The 23,001-nt window shown below is 46.6% G+C and overlaps 1 protein-coding gene across 1 annotated transcript in view; it reads left to right on the top strand.

Annotated features, from left to right (window-relative positions):
* Positions 1 to 1,083: 1,083 nt before the first annotated feature.
* The window catches only part of Usp7 (ubiquitin specific peptidase 7), a 54,646-nt gene continuing 32,728 nt past the window's right edge, over positions 1,084 to 23,001 (top strand). The window contains exon 1 of the mRNA XM_050123746.1: positions 1,084 to 1,777. Within this exon, the coding sequence (XP_049979703.1) occupies positions 1,696 to 1,777 (82 nt within the window). The 5' untranslated portion in view covers positions 1,084 to 1,695. The remainder of the gene's footprint in view (positions 1,778 to 23,001) is intronic.

The raw sequence follows: 23,001 nt of genomic DNA, 5'->3' as shown, positions 1-23,001 counted from the left end.
CTCTCTCTCTCTCTCTCTCTCTCTCTCTCTCTCTCTCTCTCTCTCTCTCTCTCTCTCTCTCTCTCTCTCTCCTCTCTTCCAGTACAAGTTGATCAATAGTATTTGTGATAATTTGGAGTGATTAGTTCCCTCCACTTCCAACTCAGGGAGACCCGGGAAAGGGCTGATTCCTGGTAAGTCAGGTGCTACTTATGTGATCTTGCCATCGGAAGTTCCTTAACGGGAAATCTTCAAGCCTGAGATGTTTTTGTTTCAGACAGGGTCTTTATGTAGTCCTGACTGGCTTGGAACTGCCTTTGCCTCCAACTCACAGAGATTCTCCTGCCACTGCTTCTCAAGATCTGGAATTAAAGGCGTACACCACTACATCTGGCAATCTTATTCTTTTTAAAATCTATTTTTTAAAAAAGCCACCATACCTGAAGTCAGTTGGGACTTCAGCCTTAAATTGTCTCTTCTTCAGATCTCTAGTACTTAAAAGGTCGTTTCGTAACATTTGACTCCTGAAGCCTTAGGTGTAGAAGCAGGATGACCAGGAGTTCAAGACCGTTTTCAGTTACTAAATAGCAAGTTCCAGGCCAGCCGAGTACCCGAGACTCGGTTTCAAAACGACAAAAGGAGAGTGAAGTCTTTCTGAGTGGACGATCATGGCCAACCTGGGAGGCTAACAAGGAAATAAATGAACGATGGAGTAGGTGAGATCCGAAGAACTAGACTTCGCCTTATTGGATTTGGGGTGCAAAAAAGTTAAGTTTTCCCACGTACTCGCCCGGGGAGAAACGAGGGACCGGCTAAGGGCAGTAAAAAGGCGACGAGCCTTAGGTTCTGGGTCGGGCCCGGTTCCCACGGGGACGCTACCCTCGGGCCGCCGTGGGGAGACCTGGCCGCCCGGCTCCCGCCGGGCGGACCGGCCGCACGGCGCGCGTAGCCGCAGCGCAGCGGAGGGCGGGCGCTCCTCGGCGGCGGCGGGCGGGCCGCTCCCTGCTCCGCCTCCCGCTCCGCCCGCCGCCCGCCCTCGTCTCGCTCGCCCCGCTCTCGCCCCCCATGCGGATGTGACATTTCACGCCGCCGCCATTTTGAGAGCGAGCCGAGCCGAGCCGAGTCGCCGGGCGCCGCATCCGCTGCCGGAGCTCCGACGACGACGCCGAGGAGGCGGAGGCCACAGCGCCCCGAGCGCGGCCGGCCCGTCGCCCGCCCGCGCAGCCTCAGCAGCCGCCGCCGCAGCCGGCACCCGGGCCCGCAGGCTCGCCGCGGCCCGCCGGGCCTCCAGTCTTCCGCGCCCGGCCCGAGGCGGGGCTGACTCCGCGGCCCCCGCCCGGCCGCCCTCCGCCCCCGGCCGGCCCGCGGCCCCGCAGCCCCGGCCCCGGCGGCGGGAGGCGGGCCCTGCGGCGGCGGCGGCGGCAGCGGCGGCCGCAGCGAGCGAGGAGGCCGCCCGGCCCGGCCCGCCGGCCGCACGCCCTCCTCGGCGCCGAGATTGGGCGAATCGCGAGCAAGTACGTGCGCGTCTCCCTGCCGCCGCCGCCGCCGCCGCCCGCCGCGGGCCGCCCCGGGGCCGCCGCCGACGACGCGCGGGAGGAGGAGGAGGAGGCCGCCCCGCCGCCGCCGCCGCCGCCGCCGCCTCGGCTCGCAGTCGCCCGCCTGCCGGGCCCGCAGCCCGGGCCTCCGGCCGCAGGCGAGGCCCAGGCCGCGGCCGACATGAACCACCAACAGCAGCAGCAGCAGCAGCAGAAAGCGGGCGAGCAGCAGCTGAGTGAGCCCGAGGACATGGAGATGGAAGGTGAGGTCCGCGGCGGGGCTGGCGCTTTCATCGTGGCCCGGGTGGCCGCGGGAGCCACGCGAGGGGCTCGCCATCTTTAACCAGGCCGGGCTCCCGCTCGGCCCGAGCCGGGCGGGCGCTCCTAGCCCGGCCGGGCTGCCCAGTCATGCGGCCCGGCAGGGGGTGGCCCGGACCCCGAGTTAAGCGCATTGTGCAGCGCCCGGCCTGCTGGGCACAAAGCGCTGGGGTCGTAAATTAGGACTGAGGTGTGCTGGCTCGGGGCACCCAGGTCGGGAGGCGGGCCCCGGGGACCGTCCCCTTTCCGGGGTGTGTGGCTCTGGCCTGGCTGGCTGGGCCAGCTCCCCGGCCTCTGAGCTCTGGGGTGGTGGTGGGGGGGGGCGCGGGTGCGCCAGGTTCACCTGCACCTGCTTCGGAGCGCGGCCCCGGAGAGCCTCCAAATAACCTGAACTGCGCTGCCCTGCGTCTCGCTTAATTGCGGAGACACCTGCAAGGCGCGCAGCTGGCCTCAGCCTTTGGACTCACTCCACTGAGGCGCACTGAGGGCCGCCTAGTTTATAAGTTACCTCTGCTTGTGGAGGAGTTTGGGTACCTGGCTGTAGGTGGTGTCGTGCACATCCTGCTAAGTGTGTGCTGGCAATTGTGAAAGTTCCGTCGCACATGGCTGCTTCCAACAGACTGGAGGTAACTACGTCGTCTGTCTACCCGAGCGGCAGGAGTTTATCTTGGTACTGGATTGTAATACGGTTTGCAGATGAGAGGAGCTTGGTCATCAGGGTTTGGTGTAAAGCACAGTCAAGGAAAGGGTCTCAGTTGCCGACCCCACGCTGGGTTGTGGTCATTGGCTAGCACTTTTTTTTTTTTTTTTTTGAATTGGTACTTTGGGCAAAGTCAACAGTTCGTTCCATACATGCCTTAAGGGGCCAGGCAGGCAGGAATCCCAGTGAGGTCCGAGTGGACCTTTAAGTGGCTTGTTCTTTTTTATTTTGAGCAAGAGATGGTGGGTTTCTTAAATGGAGTTTCTAAGGAAGTTAGGGTGAAACAATATTCTGTGGGGTGCTGATGCTTCGGAATGAGAATACTGACCCATGACTCCTGATGCTGGTTAGTGGGTGTCTTAAACAATTGTGTGACCGTGCTGAAGATGGAAAAGGCCCTTTTAGTGAGTCTTATCAATGGCTGATGGAACTCATTGCTGAGAAACTTGTATATTCCTTTTAAGCTATATTTCATAGACATCGAAAGTATTTACACTTGTTTCCATTTCAAATAGCGTCAGATAGAATAAATATCTGGTATTGTGGGCATAACCGTTTTTGTAAATGGTGATAATAAAATTGGACATTGCTGGACATGGGATTTCCGACACAGACTGTACGTGGAAAATATCTATGTGCAAAAGTTTCAGAGACTTTGCTAAGAGACCAGGGTGAAGGAAGATTGTCACAAGTTTTCACTCTACAGTCTGGACTTTGTGTTCTTTCATAATTTTTCTCATGAAGCTTTCTTTTCCTATCAAAGTTTGCATTTGTGAGTTAACACAGTTCAGTGGTTAATGGATGCTGTGGCTTTTAATTCTCCCATTAAGGCTCTAATTCCCAAAAAATGCAGTCTTAGTAGGGCTGTGATCGTGCAAGCTAGTAGTGTCTTGGTGTGTGTGCGGTGCCCACAGGTTGTGTGTGTGTTTTAGGCAGTCTATTTTAGTGTTCTCTCTCCTTAAATAGAATGCTGTGCCAATTGTGGTCAGTTAGGATCGGAAGAGTAGAGTACTTCCAAAATCCCGACTAGTGCAGCTGAGTTATCAGTTCTAGTAGGTCTCACAAGCCAGGCTGTGGGAAGGGTCTGGAGGGAGTTAATGGCTTGCACCAGTCTTGGCCTGGAATCTGCAGAGCCAGAAGCTGGAGAGGGTATCAGGGTTCTGACCAGCTTGGGAAGGGAGGCTTTGTGAGGATCGTCCTGTCTGTCGGCCCTCTGGGACAGGGTGCTTTTACTGGAAAGGGAGGCTGGGAGACTGGTTCTGTTGGTTGTTTTTTTTTCCCCTATCAGGTCAGGGCTGGTTTGCTGTCCTCCTGCCTTACCCTGTTGGAGTTAGGTTTGTTTTTCACTGACCTCTGTACAGTGCGTGCACATCCGCTAGAGAATTGGTTTTTTTAAAATGTCCTATTATGAATGAGTGGTGAGGAAAGTATAGGGAAAGAGAATGAGGGACAGTTTACTTGTGTTGTAACCACAGGCCGGAAAAGCAGCTTGTCCTGCTTTGTGCTGGGAGGAGCTAGGCCCCCCCTACCTAGTAGATCAGACTAGGGATGGATTTATTTGACAGTTTATTTACTATCTAGTTTGCAGTGGCTAATAAGGCCCATGATCTGAAGAGGTGCCTTACATATAAGATTGGTGACAATTCTTCCCGTTGAGGGGACAAAAGCAATTCTGAGGCTTTGCCTGTGCCTCCTAGTAGCTAGCTATCGGGAGAATGTGCTGTTTTCTGGGGTGGCAGTTATGCCCCACTGGCACTGTTTTCAGAATGTAATATCTGAGTCAAGTAAGTGGTCAGTAGATTCTTGTCGGGAGCAAATCTTGAGCTGACCCTGAGGGCTTTGGTAGTGGAGGGCCCCTTTCACATTTGTATGCATAGATGGAGCTTCAAGGCATCTTTTTTTTTTCCTTGACCATGCCTTTCATGTTTGTAAGAAGGTGAGTTCTTGCACAGTGCCCACCAGCATAGACTGGCTATGCGACTTTATACCTAAAGTAAGGTTCCTTGCAGAAGGGTATGCCAGTGGACTGATCCAGTGAGGTTAATATCTTCCTTATGCAGGTTTTAAAATTTCTTTTCTTTATTTTATGTACATGGTGTTTTGCCTGCATGTATGTTTGTGTGAGGGTGCCAGACCCTCTGGGACTGGAATTAGGGACAGTTGTGAGTTGATTTGTGGGTGCTGGAATTTGAACCCAGGTCCTCATCTGCTGAGCCATCTCCAGGTGGAGCTTACAGTAGAGGTGAAATTGGCTGCAGCCAGAGTCTGTCCCTTTGATGCCAGGTAGAGATTTGCATGTCGAGCTGCCCATCTTCTCAGCCTGCCTGCCTGTTGGTTAGTGTCTCCTCCCCAGTCCAAGGATAACAGCATAGACAGGAAAGAGCGTGAATCTTTCCCTTGCTGCTTTTACTGTTCTTCTGAATTAGTTCTTTGGTCAGGGAAGTCATTAAGTTAGTTCACAGTTGGGAAGTACCATGGCAGAATTGACTAGGGTTTTATTGAGAATTTGTTCTGAACCCTAGGAAAAAGGTCATCCATATATATCGAGGCTGTGCTGAAACCAGTCATGTCATGGACAGGCACAAGACAGAGGCACAGATGTGCACTGCATGTTGTAGCTGTGTGGGTAGACTTTTGCAGCGGGGGTGAGAACACCACAGGCAAAGTGTGCAGAAATGCCTGCTTGTGATTGTATCTTGGCAGAATGGGGGACGGTGATGACCCAATATCAGTTTAGTCAGATTTTGTTATTCCTGAACCCCTGAAGGGATCAGTCCCATTCTTTCTGAGTGTGACTCCTTGACCAGTTAATTCCTGGTTTTGATATCCCATTATAAGGATATAGAGTTAATGGTAAAAAAATTAGAAAACTGAAAGAATGACAGGAGCTGAGCAGATGTGGTATCTGGGGACATTTGTTTTGGAGTTTTGAAGCTCCAGCAGCTTGATGGCCGTTTATGTGTCTTTCATTGCTTGGAGTCAGGGTCTAATTGTAGCACAGGCTAGGTTTGAATATCCTGATGATTTGTGGCTGCCTCCTGGGATTACAGGTGCGCACGATTGACTTGTGTTATTCCTAGTGATTAAGCTTTGGGTGGTGGCAGTGGCAGTAAGAAGACAGGTCACAGGCCTTCAGGCTTCGGAGATAGGCTTAAGTGTTTTGTAGGTCCCACATACTGTTACCAGGTTTTTCAATCAGCTTTTTTTTTCCTTCCATTTTCAAGACAGGATTTTTTGTGTTATGGCCCTGACTGTCCTGGAACTCACTCTATAGACCAGGCTGGCCTCAAACTCACTGAGATCTGCCTGTCTCTGGGATTAAAGGCATGCACCAACACCACCCAGCCCACTCAGCATCTTAAATTGGTCCTTGCTGGGACTTTTAGAGTAGCTCTCTTTCTGGTCTGTTACTGCAAAAACTGGCTACCTATGGGTTTGTTTGCCGTGCTCTAAGAGAAGGAAGAAAGGATAGGTACTCCAGGAAAGTAGCCAATAATACAAATCAGCGCTGGGCAGGTGGCTCTTGTAATCCTACCTAGCACTTAGGAGGCAGAGGTAGAAGAACCACAAGTTCTAGGCAGTCATGGGCTACATATTGAAACTTCCACTTGGTCTTCCATATAACACCAAGCAAGACCGCAAGCCATTTAGATGGCATTGTTCCTAAAAGCTTTGCAGGTCATCTGTCACATCCTTGGAAAGGAGCTACAGGGACCTTTTCTTCTACCTGCCTTCATTAACCATTTGTGCACCACTGTGATGTTTGCTTGTGTTATGGGATATGGACAGGAACTACAGTTTTCAAGGAACTCAGGCTAGACAGTAGTGCAGAAAGTGGAGGGCTAGCCACTGGTCTTGTGAAAGAGGGAGCTGGAGTTGTAAGTGATAATGCTGTGATAGCTAGCTGCTGGTGCCACTTACTGCTTTTTATTAGAACGTACATAGAGAAGAAACAGGCCTTTCCTGCCACTGTAATGGTCCACCAGGGCTTTTCTAGACCATCATGTCTACTGAAGGCTGCTGTTGAGTGCCTCCTAAGTTTACTTTAGTTACTGTTTCCAGTTGTTTTTAGAAGAGTAAAGAGTAATTCGTACCTGGATATTGCTGCTAATTCTCCAAGCAGGGGAAGAGCCCATGGTTGTAAGGGGGTATTTCTTTCCAGTGGCAAGTGTTGAATGTCACTGCTTCATAAAGTACTTGTTCTGAACTAATTTGTTGGACTTCAGAAAGTTGGCAGAAAGTTTTCAAGTGTCAATGCAGGGGCTGGGCAGTCCTACCGTTTTTCTAGAAATGATGCATTTCTTGGCTAACTGAAGTCAGGGGAATTGAAATTGTTGGAAGATAAGCAGACCTGTGTGCAGAAGGTTGAGGCCTGAAGGTTTACTGGAAAGTTACTACAGAGTTTCCAAGTACATTGCCCTGGGGCTGGAACAAGGTGATGGACACTCAGCGAGACTAGCAGCTACCCAAATGGGATGGGAAGAGGGATGGATGTGTCAGAGAAGCCCTGGCCTGAGAAATAAGAGTACGTGTACTAAAAGGCCAGTGCATAGCTGAAGCCAAGGTGAGCTCTTGCCAAAACAGCTTGGGTCTCAGCTGGGCCTTTTCTGAGTTTGTGAATAGATCCTTAGATCAGTGCACCAAGGGTGGAGATCACTGCTGAGTCACAGTTGTTGATAGACTCCCAGGTGTCTTGTCAACAGCTTGTGCTGTCTAATTAACAGGTGCTTCAAATTCACTGGTTTTTGAAACCTGGGAACCAGCCTGTGTGATGCTCTTGTCTCAATTCTTTTGGGTGATGAGAATGTAAAAGATCAAGGAGGATCCTTGTGGAAAGCAGGACAGTTCTGTGAGACACTTCTGCAGATAGTAAAACCTGGGTCCTTGGTTTTGTTCTCATACCAGTGGCTGAGGTTCCCTGACATCCTGTGCTGGAAGACAGGGCCTTATATTAGGTGTCAGCCCCAGAATATTCTACCTGGGACGGTTGGGAAGGTCTTTTTTGATGAACTGGCACATTGCTTCACGAGTACTGAATGAATTCTATAGGGTGGCTTCCTTCTCCTATAATAATACACCCCAGATGTAGCCACAGGTGTTTGGATAGTGAGCTGACCCTTCTGTCAGAAACAGTTAAGGGGGCATCACTGAAAACAGTGATGGTACTGTATGCTGAGCAAACCTACAGTCCCCAGAAATTGGCTGTGGGCCACTGCCTGGGTTGCAAGTATGTTTCATCAGTATCACTTTGGGGAACATTTGAAGACTCTTAATTGATCCCAGCGATTTCTGTTTTAAAACAACATGTAGCGGTTGGCATGTGTTTGCCAGCTTAGGCAAGCACCCCTCTAGAGTATGGGGGTCTCATGAAAGTCCTTAAGTCTAGTTTTTGGGTCACAAAAGTTCACAGTGGAATCTTGTTTCATAAAGCCAACCGAGGTAGCGGAAACAATTCCTAAGTCCATATTGCTGTGTGCGCTCTCTGTCTGTCTGTCTGTCTGTCTGTCTGTCTCTCTTTCTCTCTGTGGGTGTGGGTGTAGCTGCTGCTATCGACCTACTTACCTATCTATCTAGGCATAGTTTCCTGTTTGGTTGGTTTTTTTGAGACAGGGTTTTTCAGTAGCTATGGGGTCAGTCCTGGAACTCACTCTGTAGACCAGGCTGGTCTCGAACCCACAGAGATCCGCCTACTTCTGCCTCCTGAGTGCTGGGATTAAAGGCACACACTACTACTGCCCACCTAGGTATAGTTTCACTGTAGCCTCTGACTGGCCTGAAACTTGCTGTGTGGATCAGTGCGCGCGCGCGCGCGCGCGCACACACACACACACACACACACACACACACACACACAGAGGGAGAGAAAGAGACAGACAAAGAGACAGACCTACCTGTTTTCTTTCTGCCTTATGGGATTAAAGCCACTATGCCTCTTTCTTTCTTTCTTTCTTTCTTTCTTTCTTTCTTTCTTTCTTTCTTTCTTTCTTTCTTTCTTTCTTTGAATTTCAAAAACTAGTGTGTGTGTGCTTACTGTGGCACCCATATGATGTCAGGGAACAAATGTATGGAATTGGTTCTCTTCCCACGTTCACGTGGGTGGAAACTTGGGATGCCAGGCTTGTATGTAGCACTTGCCTTTACCCATTGAGCTGCCTTGCTGGCCTTGATTTAATGTTTTAACATTTTTTATTTTGTGTGTGCATCATGGAGGGGGCAAGCATATTAGAGTGGCTGTAGAAGTAGCCTCCCGCTTGAGCCTTCAGTGCTGAGATGACAGGGTTTACCACCGCACCAGCCTCACCGCACAGCCTTCTTAGGTACCAGGAGTTTCTCCCTTGTTTCCTTGTACAGGGAAATAAGTTTAGGCACTGACCTTGAAAATGCCCTTTTGTAGATAGTAAAGTGGGGATTGCAGTGGTTTTAGCTGGCTCTACACCTCTTGTTGCTAATGATGAGAACAAACTCGGCTTCACATTTTAAATTTTGAAACCAGGTCTTGCTGTGTAGACCAGGCAGGCCTTGAACCCGTGGTACTTATCTGGGACAAACATTCACCACAGCGCCCAGTTTGCATTTTATATGGTGACAAAGGGAATGTGACTTAAAGGCTAAAAAGACTTGAGAATCTAACCACACTCCTGGCAGCTATACACAGTGTCCTTATGGTGATCAAAGTTAGAGATTTCCAACTGTTGGCAACCTGTGTCAGAGTAATGGAGAATGCAGATACAGACCACACTATTAACACAGCTTTATTGCCCAGGTTCAAAACAATAAACTTGGTGAGTTTGGTTTCTTGCTTAGATGTTTCTGATGACATTGAAGTCACACACCGTGAATGTTGGGAAAGATACATTGTATTCCAGAAAAACAAAATGAATGAAAGCAGTGGGATTTCATGGATAAATGGTTCTCTCCCGAATCTTGTAGAACAGGGTGTATCCAAATGTGAAGGGTCAAGATTTATTTATTTGCCATTGTTGTGGATAATACTGTCTAGAACATAATGCAGCCAGTAAATAAAATGGTCATAGACATAAAAGTTTCAGTTTATTAAGATTACACTTTAGCATTTATTCAGGGTTAGCAAATTGGGAAAATGTAGAAATGAGGTTGGGCATGGTGGTGCAGCCTTTAACCTCAGCACTTGGGAGGCAGATGCATGCGGATTTGTGAACTCGAGGCCTGCCTGGTCTTCATAGTGAGTTCCAGGATGTAGAGAGACACTGCCTCAAATAATTAACAAATACAGAAAGTACGTGTTTAGAGGGAATGATTATAGGTGGCAGGCACAGTGCTAGCTGCTGGTTGTGTCCCCTTCTCTCTTTGATAGCCTCAGAGGGAAGGACACCACCACCCCCACCCCACCCAGGCATGTTTGGTGGTGTCACAGATGACTCTGAAAGAAGGGCTAATGTGACTAGAGATGGGAGGCATTCATATTTCCCAGTCTCTCATTAGGGCTCAGAGTTCATAATAAGCAAGATGTTTCCATTCTCAAAGAAGTCCCAGTGCTCTTAACTGCTATCTCTCTAGCCCCAAAGATGTTCCTATTTTAGTCCACAGAGCCAGTGAGTGAGCTTGTCAATGTGGCAAAACTTCTGCAGATGTGATTAAATTCAGGGTCCACAGTGGACAGTGTGATTGTCAGGGTCCTTAGCATGCAAAAGGAGTGGTGGATCTGAGTTGACCTGATGGAAGAAATGTGACCACCTCTTGCTAGCTTTAGAGATATCCAGCTCTAGGAAGCTGGAAAAAGCAGGCACACATGTGGGAACATGGGCCAGCCACACAGTGACTGTAGGGAGATCCACTTCCTACTAACCTAGGAGTTTGGGCACTTAGTTCATCAGAAAGGAGACTAGCAAGTTCTTAGATGGCTCAGCAGCAGTACATGGATGTTGAGTGGATACAATTCCTGGAGACTACAATGCTTTCTGAGGCTTACTGAGCGCAGTGTCGTGAACAGTTAGGATACTACCAGTGGTAGGTCAGAGGATGCGAAGTCACTCATACAGCTCTGAAAATTAGGTACTCTTTTCCCCATGTGAAGCATCACACAGGGTTTGTGTGCTGAGGGTTTGGGGAGATGGACTCCATCACTTTTTGTCCCCAAAGCAGTGAGGATCTGTGTTCACACCCCCAGTACCCAATTGAAAAGCTCACTGCAGCTGTGTACACTTGTGATCCCAGTACAGGAGAGGTAGACATAGGCACTTCCAGGCCAATTAGTTCTGCTGAATTGGCAAGCTCTGGGTTCAGCAAGAGATTCAAATCCTATTTCAAAAAATAAAAATAAAATAAAATTGGGACAGTGAGAATAGCCCAGAAGGCAAAAGGCACTTGCTTCCCAATTTTGTTGGCTTGGATTGATCACAAACTTTGTTAAGGTGGACGAAGTGAACAAACTCTATAAAGTTGCCCTCTTCATGTCTTCCCACAATATCACATGCACATACAGAACAAAAATACAAATAAAATGGATAATGATAAAGGAAAGTATTGACTTCTGTCCTCCACTTGTATGTGCATATCTGTATGTTCACCTCTGCATGGACACATGCATGTACCAAACAAATAACAAAACCCAGGAATGAGCAGGTAAAAGAACGTCCCTCAGCTACCACAGGAGACAAGGTGGGGTTGTTATTTAGACCATTTGCCATTCATGCTGGGCACAAGACACCATTGGCCATATATGTGGTCAGTATAGCCTTACATTTAAACACCCCTTTGGCTTTTGCTAGGGTTTCTTACCTCATTACCCCCAAAATGGTAAACTGCAGTGAGACTTTCTTCTACTTACTGACTTTGTATGACTTACTTCATACCGTGAATATTTAGCTCATGCCAGAATTGGCCCTGGGCCATCCTTGTAATGAAGCAGGTGGAATTTGATCACTGATAACAAAAAGATACCAAGCACAGCACAAAACTGTGATAGATCGCTTTTTATCATTATGGCTGTGATGTGTGCGCCATGACACATGTGGCGGTCAAAGAACAAATTTTACAAGTCAGTTTTCTCTTGTGGATGCTTTACCCAGTGAGCCATTTCCATGGCCTGATCACTCTTTGGTAATCGGAAACGTGTTTGACTATGATTTTGATTGTAAATAAATCATCCCCAAAGGAAACCATTCTGAATCTGTGTAGCTGTATACGGAGATAATCCTTTGAAGGGCATATGTTGTGGTCAATATTTCAGAAAAACCAGCTTCTCTGTCCGTGTACATGTGCTTGTGGATGTGTGTTTAGAGGCAAGGCATCAGGTGTCTTCCGTCACACACTTTTCCCGCACCTCCATTTTTGGTGCAGAATCTTAAACTGGAGCCCAGGTCCAGCCAGACTGGCTGGCCAGGACCCCCAGGGATTGTACTGTCTCTGTGTCTTCAATTTAGGATTGTAGGCACATGCCACAATGCCCATTCGTGTAGTTGCTGAGGGTTGGAATTCATACCTACATAGCAAACAGTTTACTGAATGGGCCCCCCAACACCCCTCCCTTTTGAAACTGTTTCTCTTGTATAACCTTGGCTGTCCTGGAACTCAGAGATTTGATCCTCCTAGCTCTGCCTCTTGAGTACTGGGATTAAGGACGTGCACCACCATTGCCCAACCTGGTATAGCAGCATAATTTTAGGGTGTCATTCATCTCCAGAAAACACTGTGTACTCAGCACTTGCTCAATGCACCTAGCCCTCAGTGTCCATCAGTTGGATGCTGACCTGCCTGTGCTGAACATTCCATAAATGGGGCCGTGTGGAGTTTGACTTCTTGTAGGTTTTTCTTAGCATTGTGTCCGCACTGTGTTGGCGCTTAGTTCTTTTGAGTAGAGGATAGATCTGTGGATTTGTACTGTGATTTAACCATGCATTCTCATTTCTCCATCATATTCTTTTGGAGACAATCCCACTTCATAGCCCTTTGCTAACCTGCAAATCACTATATAGTTCAGGCTGATCTGGAACTCAAAGAGATCTGAATATTTCTGTCTCCTGTGCTGTGAGATTTGGCTTACACTTCTGCCTGTGTGTGTGTGGGGGGGGAGCGAACAGAGGAAATGTGAGAAAGAACTCCTGAGAGTGAGCTCCATTGGAAAAATTCCTAGTTATATTTTTAAAAACTTATTGCTGGGGCTGAAGAGATCTGGCTAAGTGGTTAAGAACACTTGCTCCTCTAGAAGACCTGGGTTTGGGTCTAGCACCTACATGGCAGCTCATAAACATCTGTGACTCCAGTTCCAGGGGATTTCTTCTCCGTTTCTGGCCTCCCTGGCCACCATGCACTCATGTGGTGCAATACATGTATTCAGGCAAAACACCTATACACATAAAATACAAAATAAATCTTGAAAACCTCTGCTTTCGACGATAACTTGGTCTGTATAGCAAGTTCTTGACCAGGCTTGTTATATAGCAAGACATTACCTCAAATTTTTATTTTATTTTAATATTTATTTATTATGTATACAATATTCTGTCTCTGTGTATGCCTGCAGGCCAGAAAAGGGCACCAGACCCCATTACAGATGGTTGTGAGCCACCATTGGTTGCAGGGAATTGAACTCAGGACCTTTGGAAGAGCAAGCAGTGCTCTAAACCTCTGAGCCATCTCTCCAGCCCTCAAAAAAATTTTAAAAACGTTATGGGGCTGGCTTGATTTGATAACAGCCACCAAGGAAGATTCTGAGTTTGATCTTCAGGATCCACATGGTGGAAGGAGAAAATTTAAAAAAAAAATTATTTATTGTGTGTACAGTGTTCTGTCTACATTTTGCCCTGCATACCAGAAGAGGGCATCAGAACTCAGAACCTCTGGAAGAACAGTCAGTGCTCTCAACCTGAGCTATCTTACCTGCCCCCAGGAGAGAGTAATTTCTGCAGGTTTTCTGTGATCTCTACCCCCATGCCTCAACCACCTGTACCTGCACCCCAAACACAACAAATGAGTAAATGTTAGAAAATTAACATTGTGTGGTCCAAAGAAAAAGTGTCTTTATAGCATATGTGTGGAGTTGAGATTGGTGTCCTGTTCCCACCCACATCCCATTTTACAGGGTTTCCCTATCTATGACCTTGGCTCTTCTGGAATCTACTACTTCGACTCCCTAGTGCAGCACCACACCCAGAAGTGGTCTCTATTCCAGCCACCTTGCTTACTTCAGGCAAGCTGGCCTGGGAAGTCTAGGGTATTACTTGTATCTTCTCATCTCTCTGGAGTACCATAATTACAGGTGGGCTCCTGAGCTTAGCTAACATCACACGGTTTTGGGGATCTGAACTGAGGTAGTTATACTTTGTGTACAAGGGCTTTGCCCACTGAGCCATCTTCTTTACCTACCTATAGAACACTTGTTCTATATCATTCATTAAAGAGATTGTTCTTTTTTAGTTCTGTTTGCTGAGTGTCTCTGTCCATCCGTCCTACCATCCACCTATCTATTCCTTTTAGTTAATTGCAAACAGAATCTTACCTGTTAGGATCACAGGTATGCATCACTGTGCTTTGTTGTTGAGCCTTTGTCAGAGTCCAGTGGTCCTGACTGCATATGGATTCCCTTCTGTTCTTCGTGTTCTCCAGGACCGAGGGTCCCCCTTTGTCAACAATGCATCTTGCTTATTGCAGCTGCTCAGTTAACCTGGCAATGGGTGAAGGAGTTTTGCTTATCTGTTTTTACTGCTTGCTGTATATGGGTATTAGAATCAGCTTCTTGTAGCTGTAGAAATAGTCACCAACCAATTTGACAGGGTTTGTGTTGCAGAGTCATTTTTTTTCTTTCAAGTGTACTTTTTAATTACTTTGTGGGTTTATGTGGTATTATATGGGCATATATAATCCTGTCTCTTCTCTGTTGAGGCATCATCTCCTTGAACCTGCTCTTGATGTTCTCATGGAGGCTGGACGCTATGAAGCGCTAGTGAACTTTTTGTTTCCTCCCCCATGTGAAAACTGGGATTAGATTGCCTAGATTCTTAGATGTCTGGTGCCTGCATAGCAAGCACTTATCTGCTCAATGTTTTCTTTGGCTCTTTTTTTTTTTCTGCCTCTCACATAGCATAGGTCAGCCTACAGCTTTGCTCTCCTGCCTCTGTCCCACATGCTGAGATTACAGGAGCCCCAACATTGTTCACAAAATGTGTAGTCTCTGTTGTCCTTCACTGCTTAAATCTAATTTGGGAGACCATGTTTGCCATGTTGAGTCTTCCTGTTTGTGAGCACTTCAAGCTTTCCTCAGTGATAGTGAGTTGACCTCAAGAATGACCAGTGTTCGGGGTGGAGAGATGGGATGACTCAGTGATTAAGAGCACTGGCTGTTTTTCCAGAGGACCTGAGTTCAATTTCAAACGCCCACAAGGCAGCTCAAAACTGTAACTTCAGTTCTACGGGACCCAATACACTCACACAGATATACATGTAGGCAAAATACCATTGCATATAAAATAAAAATAGTAAGCTATTAAAAGAATGTCCAGCCGGGCAATGGTGGCGCACACCTTTAATCCCAGCACTCGGGAGGCAGAGGCAGGCGGATCTCTGCGAGTTCGAGACCAACCTGATCTACAGAGCTAGTTCCAGGACAGGCTCCAAAGCCACAGAGAAACCCTGTCTTGAAAAAAAAAGTCCAATATTCTTGTGTTCTGTGGCAGCCAGTGATGTGTTCACCATTGCTCTGTATGTTCAGTCATTGCTACCCAAAATAACCTTCTTTGACTTTACAATAAAATCAGGTTTCTTTTGCTGTAAAAATTTCACAGTACCTCTGGGCACTAGGTTTTCAGCCCTTAAGTGAAAGACAGGATGCTGGGTGGGTCTCTAAGGAGAGTAACCTGGCATAGTGTTCTATTTGGTTGGCTAAAGATGGGACAGGCATCCTGTGCTATGATGAAAGTGTTAAAAAAGAAATGAATTTAGATTTCCTGTTAGAGTCTTAGCCAAATAGCTTGAAACATTTATTTATTTATTTTTATTATTTGCTTTGGTTTTTTGAGATGGGTTTATATAGGTAAAAGCTCTGGTGATTTATAGACCAGGCTGGCCTCGAACTCACAGAGACCTGCTTGACTGTCTATGGAGTGCTGGGGTTAAAGGAGTGTTCCACTATAGCAGGCTGAAAGCTTCTTCTGGAGACAGGGTTCTCTGTGTGGTTCATGATTGTCTGGAATCATTTACCCTTCTGCCTCAGCCTCATGAGTATCCACATTATAGGTCCCTTTGGGGGAGGTTTCATGTATATCCATTTTACTCTGACCACCACTATCCTCACATGGGCCTATCTGTGAGGGACTTTGAAGGGAAACGCTACTGAAGGAAGGAGGTTGCTGTTTCTAAGGTGTCAATAGACCTAGGCTACAGGTAGCCCTGGATGTCAGCTGTGCCCCTGTCCCTCATACGGTTTTTAAAGGCTGCCCAAGCTGGGTTTTAGTTGTGCTTTTAGTGCTGCACTGTGAACTCACTGAAAATGCCCAGAGCCGGGAGCCAAGAGTGAAATTTGGTCCTTCAGTCTATCCCCCGTCTTTGCAAGGTCAGCTTATATTTCTCTGCAAACTGTTCCTTTGACCACTACTTGCCATGGGTGATGTCAAGCTCCTGTGTCCCTGTTTGCTGTGCATGCTATGAATTTTTTCGCCATAGCCGTTGATTACATAACACAATTGAGCAGATTTTTTTTTTTTTGGTTTTGTGGAAGCGAATACTTATGAATGAGAAAGCAGTGCAGATGTAGTCACCAACCAGCTCCTTAGTATTTTATACACCTCAGTTTCCATTGCAGCATTTAGACCAGAGTTTGGAAGATGCAGATTACAATGAGGATCTCCAGGGAACATATTTTTACATGATAAAGCTAAACTGAAAGCCCCAGTTTTATTTAAGGAATACAAATTGCATGTGTCTTTCCTTGGGGCTTCATTTTCATGTAACTAATGTAAATCAGGGTTCTTTTAGACCTTAGATCTGTTCTGTAAAATGAGGTCTATTTCTAGCTCTCAGGCTCCACTGCCTTTAAACCTGTGTGGGCACTGGTCCCTGAAGCGGGCTTTCTGCTTTATCGGACAGCTGTCTGGAGCTACATACCCAGTGCAAAGAGCCCCAGGAGGACCAGTTTAGCTTCATGAGATCAGTAGAGACAGTCTTACTGCCAGTGAGATGATCAAAGGAATTCATATGACTGGGGTCTATATCAAATAGAGATTCACCTTGACAGAGGGAGAGGCAAGCTAGTCAATTTTCATCAAGATATTTTAAAAAATCTTTATTATGTATACAGTGTTCTGCCTGTGTGTATACTTGGATGCCAGAAGAAGGCTTCAAGTCTTCCTTTAATAATCTGTGAGCCACAATTGGACTCAGGACCTAAAAAAAAGCAGTTAGTGCTCTTAACTTCTGAGTCAACTCTCCAGCCCTTCATCAAGACTTTTGCAGAACTAGTAGCTTGGAAGGGATCCTCTTGTCTATGATGGCTAAGACAGACAACAGTCCAAACACTGGGCACTATTTCATTCTCACTGTTGGTTCCTCTGTCAAGTCCATAGTGGTCTGCCCACCAGAGGACTGAATTCACCTTGGTTGTCAAGGCTGCCATGGTTGTGGTCCTGTTTCCCTTCCGCCTTTTGCATCACCATGTTGTGATGCTTTTTTGCACAGCCCTTGTTCTTGTTCCTTTTGTGGTTTACTCCATCCACCTGTTGTGGAATATTCTCACCAGGGTTTGCACACCTCCACTGCTGTTTTGTGATCTCCCCATGATCTTTGCTTTGGATAGTATATGCTAAGTCCAGGTCCTATAACTTAAACCCAGAGTTCTCCATTGCCGTTTGTCATTTTTTTTTTTGTTTTTTTGTTTTTTTGAGACAGGGTTTCTCTGTGGTTTTGGAGCCTGTCCTGGAACTAGCTCGGTAGACCAGGCTGGTCTCGAACTCACAGAGATCCGCCTGCCTCTGCCTCCTGAGTGCTGGGATTAAAGGCGTGCGCCACTGCCCGGCCCGTTTGTCACTTTTGTGCTGGAGGGGTGGTCCTGTGGTCGATGTTCAAGCCATTTGGTTATAGCTCTGGTCCCGAATATCAGTGTGGTTGGTTGTGCCACTGGAAAAAGGCTAGCTGATTCTGGAAGCCAGAAAGACTCACTGGCATTGAAACATTAGAGTGCTACAGGACTAAAGCACACGACCAGGCTGTGCGCTGCTTCATTCCAAGTGGCCAAAAACCAAAACGGATACTATAAACATACAACCCAGAAAAGCCGATACATTGTCCTCAGAGTGAGTCCTTGTCTGCATCTACGTCCCATAGCTGTGACTCACCTGTGTGGTGTGAGAATGTTAAGAAAAAGTACACACTGGGCAGTGGTGGCGCACACCTTTCATCTCAGCACTCGGAAGCAGAGACAGGCGGATCTCTGAGTTTGAGGCCAGCCTGATCTATGTAGTGAGTTCCAGGACAGCCAGAGATACACAGAGAACCCTGTTGCAAAAAAAAACAAAAACAATCAAAGTGCTCATTTCACCAAACATTGAGAAAGCTTGGAGGACAGCTGCTATTGGAGGGCACCTGGTCCAGCAGTAGCTATTGACCTTAGGATTGAACATCCCTTTTCAGATAGCATTGGTTGCCTTGCTAACTTAATATTGACTTCTAAGAATTCAATCTTTCAAAATCCCAAAATAAACAGTAGATCTCAAATGCTATCAGAAGCTTTATTTATAAAAACTCCCATAGATCTGATGAATGGGCACACAGTGCTCCCCATTTCACCTGGTGTGGCAGTTAAAAAAAAACATTGTTACATACTGTATGTAGCACTTATGCAATCTTGTTGAAACTACAAAGAGAACTCTCACTTTGTAGCTCTGGCTGTCCTGGAACTCACTAGGTACATCAGGCTGGCCTTGAACTCAGTCATCCTCCTGCCTCCTGAGTACTGGGATTAAAGCTCTGCACTCCCTTGCCCGGCTTAAAATTGAAGAAGATTGTGGTTGCCAGGGATTGTGGTGCCGGGTTGTGATTGTAAAAGGACAACATATAGGATGGAGTTGATGGAGGTTTGTGCCTTCTCCAGAGGACCTGAATATGCCTGCCTGTTTCTATTGTGTCCTTCAGTCACAGCCAGTTTCCTGTAGTTCTAGCCCCAGGGTCTTCTGTCCTGACTGGGGGAAGGGAGTACATACATACAAATGTGTGTGTGTGTGTATATGTTTTTTTTAAAGGACTCTGCTTTCTCTGGAGTAGACGCAAGTGCACATCATCTATAGTAGACTTGTGTGGGATTATTTCTGGACCAGATAGAACAGGACCTAGTTTTGCTGTTTGCAGTAAGAAGAGCCAGGAAGAGTACATAGTCTCTCTGTATTGTTTATTTTTATTTTTGAGATGGAAATCTCATAGTCCAGGCTGGCCTAAGTTCCCTCATCTTCCTTTGTCTGTGCGTGCCCCCCCCCCCCCCCCCGTGCTGGCCACCACCCAACACCATGTTATATGATTCCTGTTATGGAACCCAGGCCTCCATGTATGCTTGGTAAGCACTCTACCAACTGAGCCCCAGTTCAGTACACAATTTTAAGAGCACTTATAACTGTTTAGAGCACTTCATCAGCCTTTCCTGATTATCCTGTTGATCAGGACTGACATCGCCCCTCACTAGTCCAAGAGTGACTTTCATCAGCCCACAGTTTTGTCAGTAATAGTTCAACCTTGCTCATACTAGGCTGGTGTTTGCCTGCTCAGTCACAGCCCGTCTCAGTTGGAGTTTTGTTTGTTCTGCTCCCCAGTGCCATCCATGGCGCTTCACTGTGATCTTGATTAGTGAAATGTTTGTGAATTTTACTTCCCCTGCTCCAGTCCAGACACATGCTCTCCCACCACCAGGTATGGGGACATACCTGAATGGAGTGGTGAGGGAAGGAGGGAAAGATAATGCACGGACCCAGAAGCTCAGCAAGGTACATACTGTTTATTGTATGCAGAGAGGCAGAATATAGACAAGTATACACAAGCTGAATGCCTCAAGGAGGCTGGTTTAGCTAATCTTGGTAAGGGAGCAGCCTTCAGGCTTGTAAGTGGGGTATTGTAGACATTTGTCTGCATATACTATATATAACATCCACACATGGACCACACATTGCCATTTGTTCCCATGAGCCTGAAGCTGTGGTCATCCTTGATGTGGCTCTCACGCATTCACTTGGGACTTCACACACTTCCGAGATGTCCCTCCCCTGCTGTTTGTATCCCGACCAGCTCCTGCTCCCTTGTTGTGTACTTGTTGCTTGGTGTGGGAAACTTTGTTTCGGGGATCCTCACACTGTGTTAGTGGGTGTAGGCCTTGCTACCAGATGTGACCTGCTTATATCCTGGAGTTCCACACAGTGTAAAGGAGAGAATCAACTCATTCAAGTTGTTCTCTGAACTGTAAATGTATTTGACATGGCTTGTGCCCACACACAAATAACTAATAAAAATTATATATTAAAAACCCTTTAACCCTTAATCTTTAGTTGTTTGAGACCTAAAGACATACCCTGTATAACACATGGTGGTAAACTTTTCTATCAGTTCTTTCCTTGCTCCTTAGATTTGAGGACTTCTTGTCGTAAAAACAGGAATTTTGCGGGATGCTTTAAAAAAAAAAAAAAGGAATGTTGAGGTGTCCAGCTCCCGGAGATTCTATGCATTCACTCTGCTGTGGACAACAGAACCTTCCCTCTCCAGTTCCCCAGACTGCTGGGCCACAGAGCCATGAGACATGGCTGGGAACTACAGGCTTGGGCAAGAAGGTGATTCAAGACTTCCAGACCAGTACCTGCATAGCTCAGTTACTCCTCAAATGATTTGGGGTTGTTGATTTAAGTAGTATCAGTCTAAGATTATATATATGCAGAACAATAGATCTATACCCTTCCTCCCTTCTTCCTTCTCTCCCTCTTTTCTGTCCCTCCCACCCGTCTACCTTCCTTCTCCCCCCTTTTGTGGTACTGGAGATTGAACATAGGCCTCATGAATGTTTTTGGCAAGGGTTCTAACACTCAGCTCTGTCCCAACTTCTTTGTTACATATAGTCTCTGTATTAAGTAATATTCTGAATTGACTTTAAAGTGGGTTGAGAGGAAAAAGGAACCATGTTGATAATACTCTTGGAGTTGGGGTTGGACCTGATTGGAGATGGGGATGAAGATGCCCAGCTCTAAGGTGTTGTATGATATGCCCAGACCCCAAGAATTGGCCCCTGTGTTCTGCTTTATATTATTGGGTGTTGTTAGTAGGTTGTAAGCACAAGTTGAGTCCATAGTGGGGTTACAGCGAGAGATGCTTTCTTCTCTCTTGTCAGAGTTGAGACTGAGGTGATGAATTAGTGCTACCAATTTCCATAGCAGTTGGCAAGTGTTCTTGGGTAGTCTTATGACATCACAAATGGAGGTCGATGGGAGGAAGCACAGCCTCCTCAGTGAGGAGGAGAAAGTTTAGATCAAGCAGCTGTGATGGTTTTAAAGGTTTTTTTTTTTTCCTTTTCATCCAAACACATAAAATCATACCTCTGATACTCATGATAACGAAAACTGATACCTTTATCTGAGTGACCCAAACATTAGAATGATGATTGCTTTATTTTCTACAGATGCTGAACATCTGAAGATTGGGTTTTTAGAGGTTGATGGGACGGAGTGCTCAGAGTTGAACTAGTCCTTCACTCATGCTAGGTTAGTGCTCGATCACTGAGCAACACTTGCAGCCCCAGGGACATCTTTTTAACTAGCCACTGTAGCCATTGCACATTGTCATTATTGGCTAGATGAGTCTGTATTATTTGAGATAGCTATGCGTCAGAAAGTTAATACTGGGGTTTGTGTTTGGCCAAACTAAATTACTTACAGAATTCCCACCTGGGGCTGGGGAGAGAGCTCAGCAGGTAAATTGTTTGCTGAGCAAGCATGAGGATCTGAGTTTGGAGCCAACCTCTGTAACCCCAATGCTTAGGGCTGTGAATTCAGGTAGGTGGATCCTGCAGGCTCATTGGCCTGCTGTTCTAGTGGAATAGGGTGAGAGTCATGTCCCCGTCTCAGAAAATACAAAGTGGACAGTGAGAGGAGAACCAGTGTCTACTTTTACATTATACACACATGAATACCTCCTCCAGTAGGACAGAAAGCCCAGGAGCAAAACCGCTTTTATACAGCCATAAACCAGTTCTTCCAGTGTGCCTTTGACAACAAAGGGACGTCTTCTAGTGCAGTCCTTACTCTGGCCTAGGAATCTACTGCATCTTAAGGTTTAAATGCTTTGCAGATGAGCTTGTTTTTTTGAAGAACATTACAAACTTGGTATTCTGTCTTTTGGGAGACTTGAGCTGCCCAGGCAGTTGTTTGGGAGCTTCTCATGGTTGAATTTCTGGCACTAGTCCTTGTGACCTTGTGACATTTTATAGCAGCCAGCATCAGCTCTGTACCTGTGTGGTGGCTTAATTTGGGTGTGAGAGTTTGGCTGTTAACTCTGGAGAATGTTTCAACTGAAGGGTTCTACTCGTTTTTCCTCTTAGAGCTGTCAGCTGTAGAGCACTAGCTTTCATTATTGGGGGAACAGATGCCTCTCCTCAGTCAGACTGTTGCAGTTAACCTCTCCTGCTGAAAAGCTGGGCGGCACGGGTTTACTTCTATTCCGACAATGTAGAAGATGTGTGAGTGCGGGGCCATAGCTCTCTTGAACTCAATTCTTTTTTTCTTTTTGGCTTTTTGAAACAAGATTTCTTTGTAACTTTGGAGCCTAGCCTGTAACCAACTCTGTAGACCAGGCTGGCCTCGAACTCAGAGATTTGCCTGTCTTTGATTCCTGAGTGTTGGGATTAAAGGCGTGCACCACCATTGCCTTGTGAACTCAGTTTTTATAATCAACATAACTTTTGCTGGAAAAGCACTCTTTCTAGTACAGCTTATAAACAAACATCAACCTTGATCCCAGCAAACACAAAACCGAAACTCTTTTTTTCAGTTGCAGTCTGAATTTACTTGATTCTTACTTGGATTTCAGTGGAACTAATAAAGGCAGAACCTTTGTCATTCTCAGTTAATAATGTTGAGAGAATGATTGCTTAGAAGGATGTTTTGAGAGTGGTTTGGCATTTCAACACAAAATATGTTCAAAGGCATTTGTGATAGTGCCAGGCATACTGCTGGGTGTAATTGAAGAGAATTTCTTTAGGATCTGATACCTCAAAACTTGTGTGTGCAACAGACTGGCCACTGTCCTAAACCTTCTGAGGCTCCAGATGAACAGAATCAATAGGAATAGGTCCTCCCACACTCGAGAATTTGTGAAAGAAGTGAATGACACACTCTGCCCAGTCCAGCACACAACCCTTCCAGCATTTATAGCTGATGTTCATTTCTGAGGCAGGATCTCACTACATATAGCTCTGGCTGATCTCAGATCCACTTGCTGAGATTAAAAGCATATACCACCATGCCAAATTTGCATTTTGTT

Source organism: Alexandromys fortis, unplaced genomic scaffold (assembly GCF_014885135.2).
Source record: "Alexandromys fortis isolate MF-2015 unplaced genomic scaffold, M_Fortis_MF-2015_v1.1 scaffold_29, whole genome shotgun sequence".
NCBI lineage: Eukaryota > Metazoa > Chordata > Mammalia > Rodentia > Cricetidae > Alexandromys > Alexandromys fortis.
Note: the sequence above shows the minus strand (reverse complement) of the source record. Positions and strands in the feature narration are given on the sequence as shown.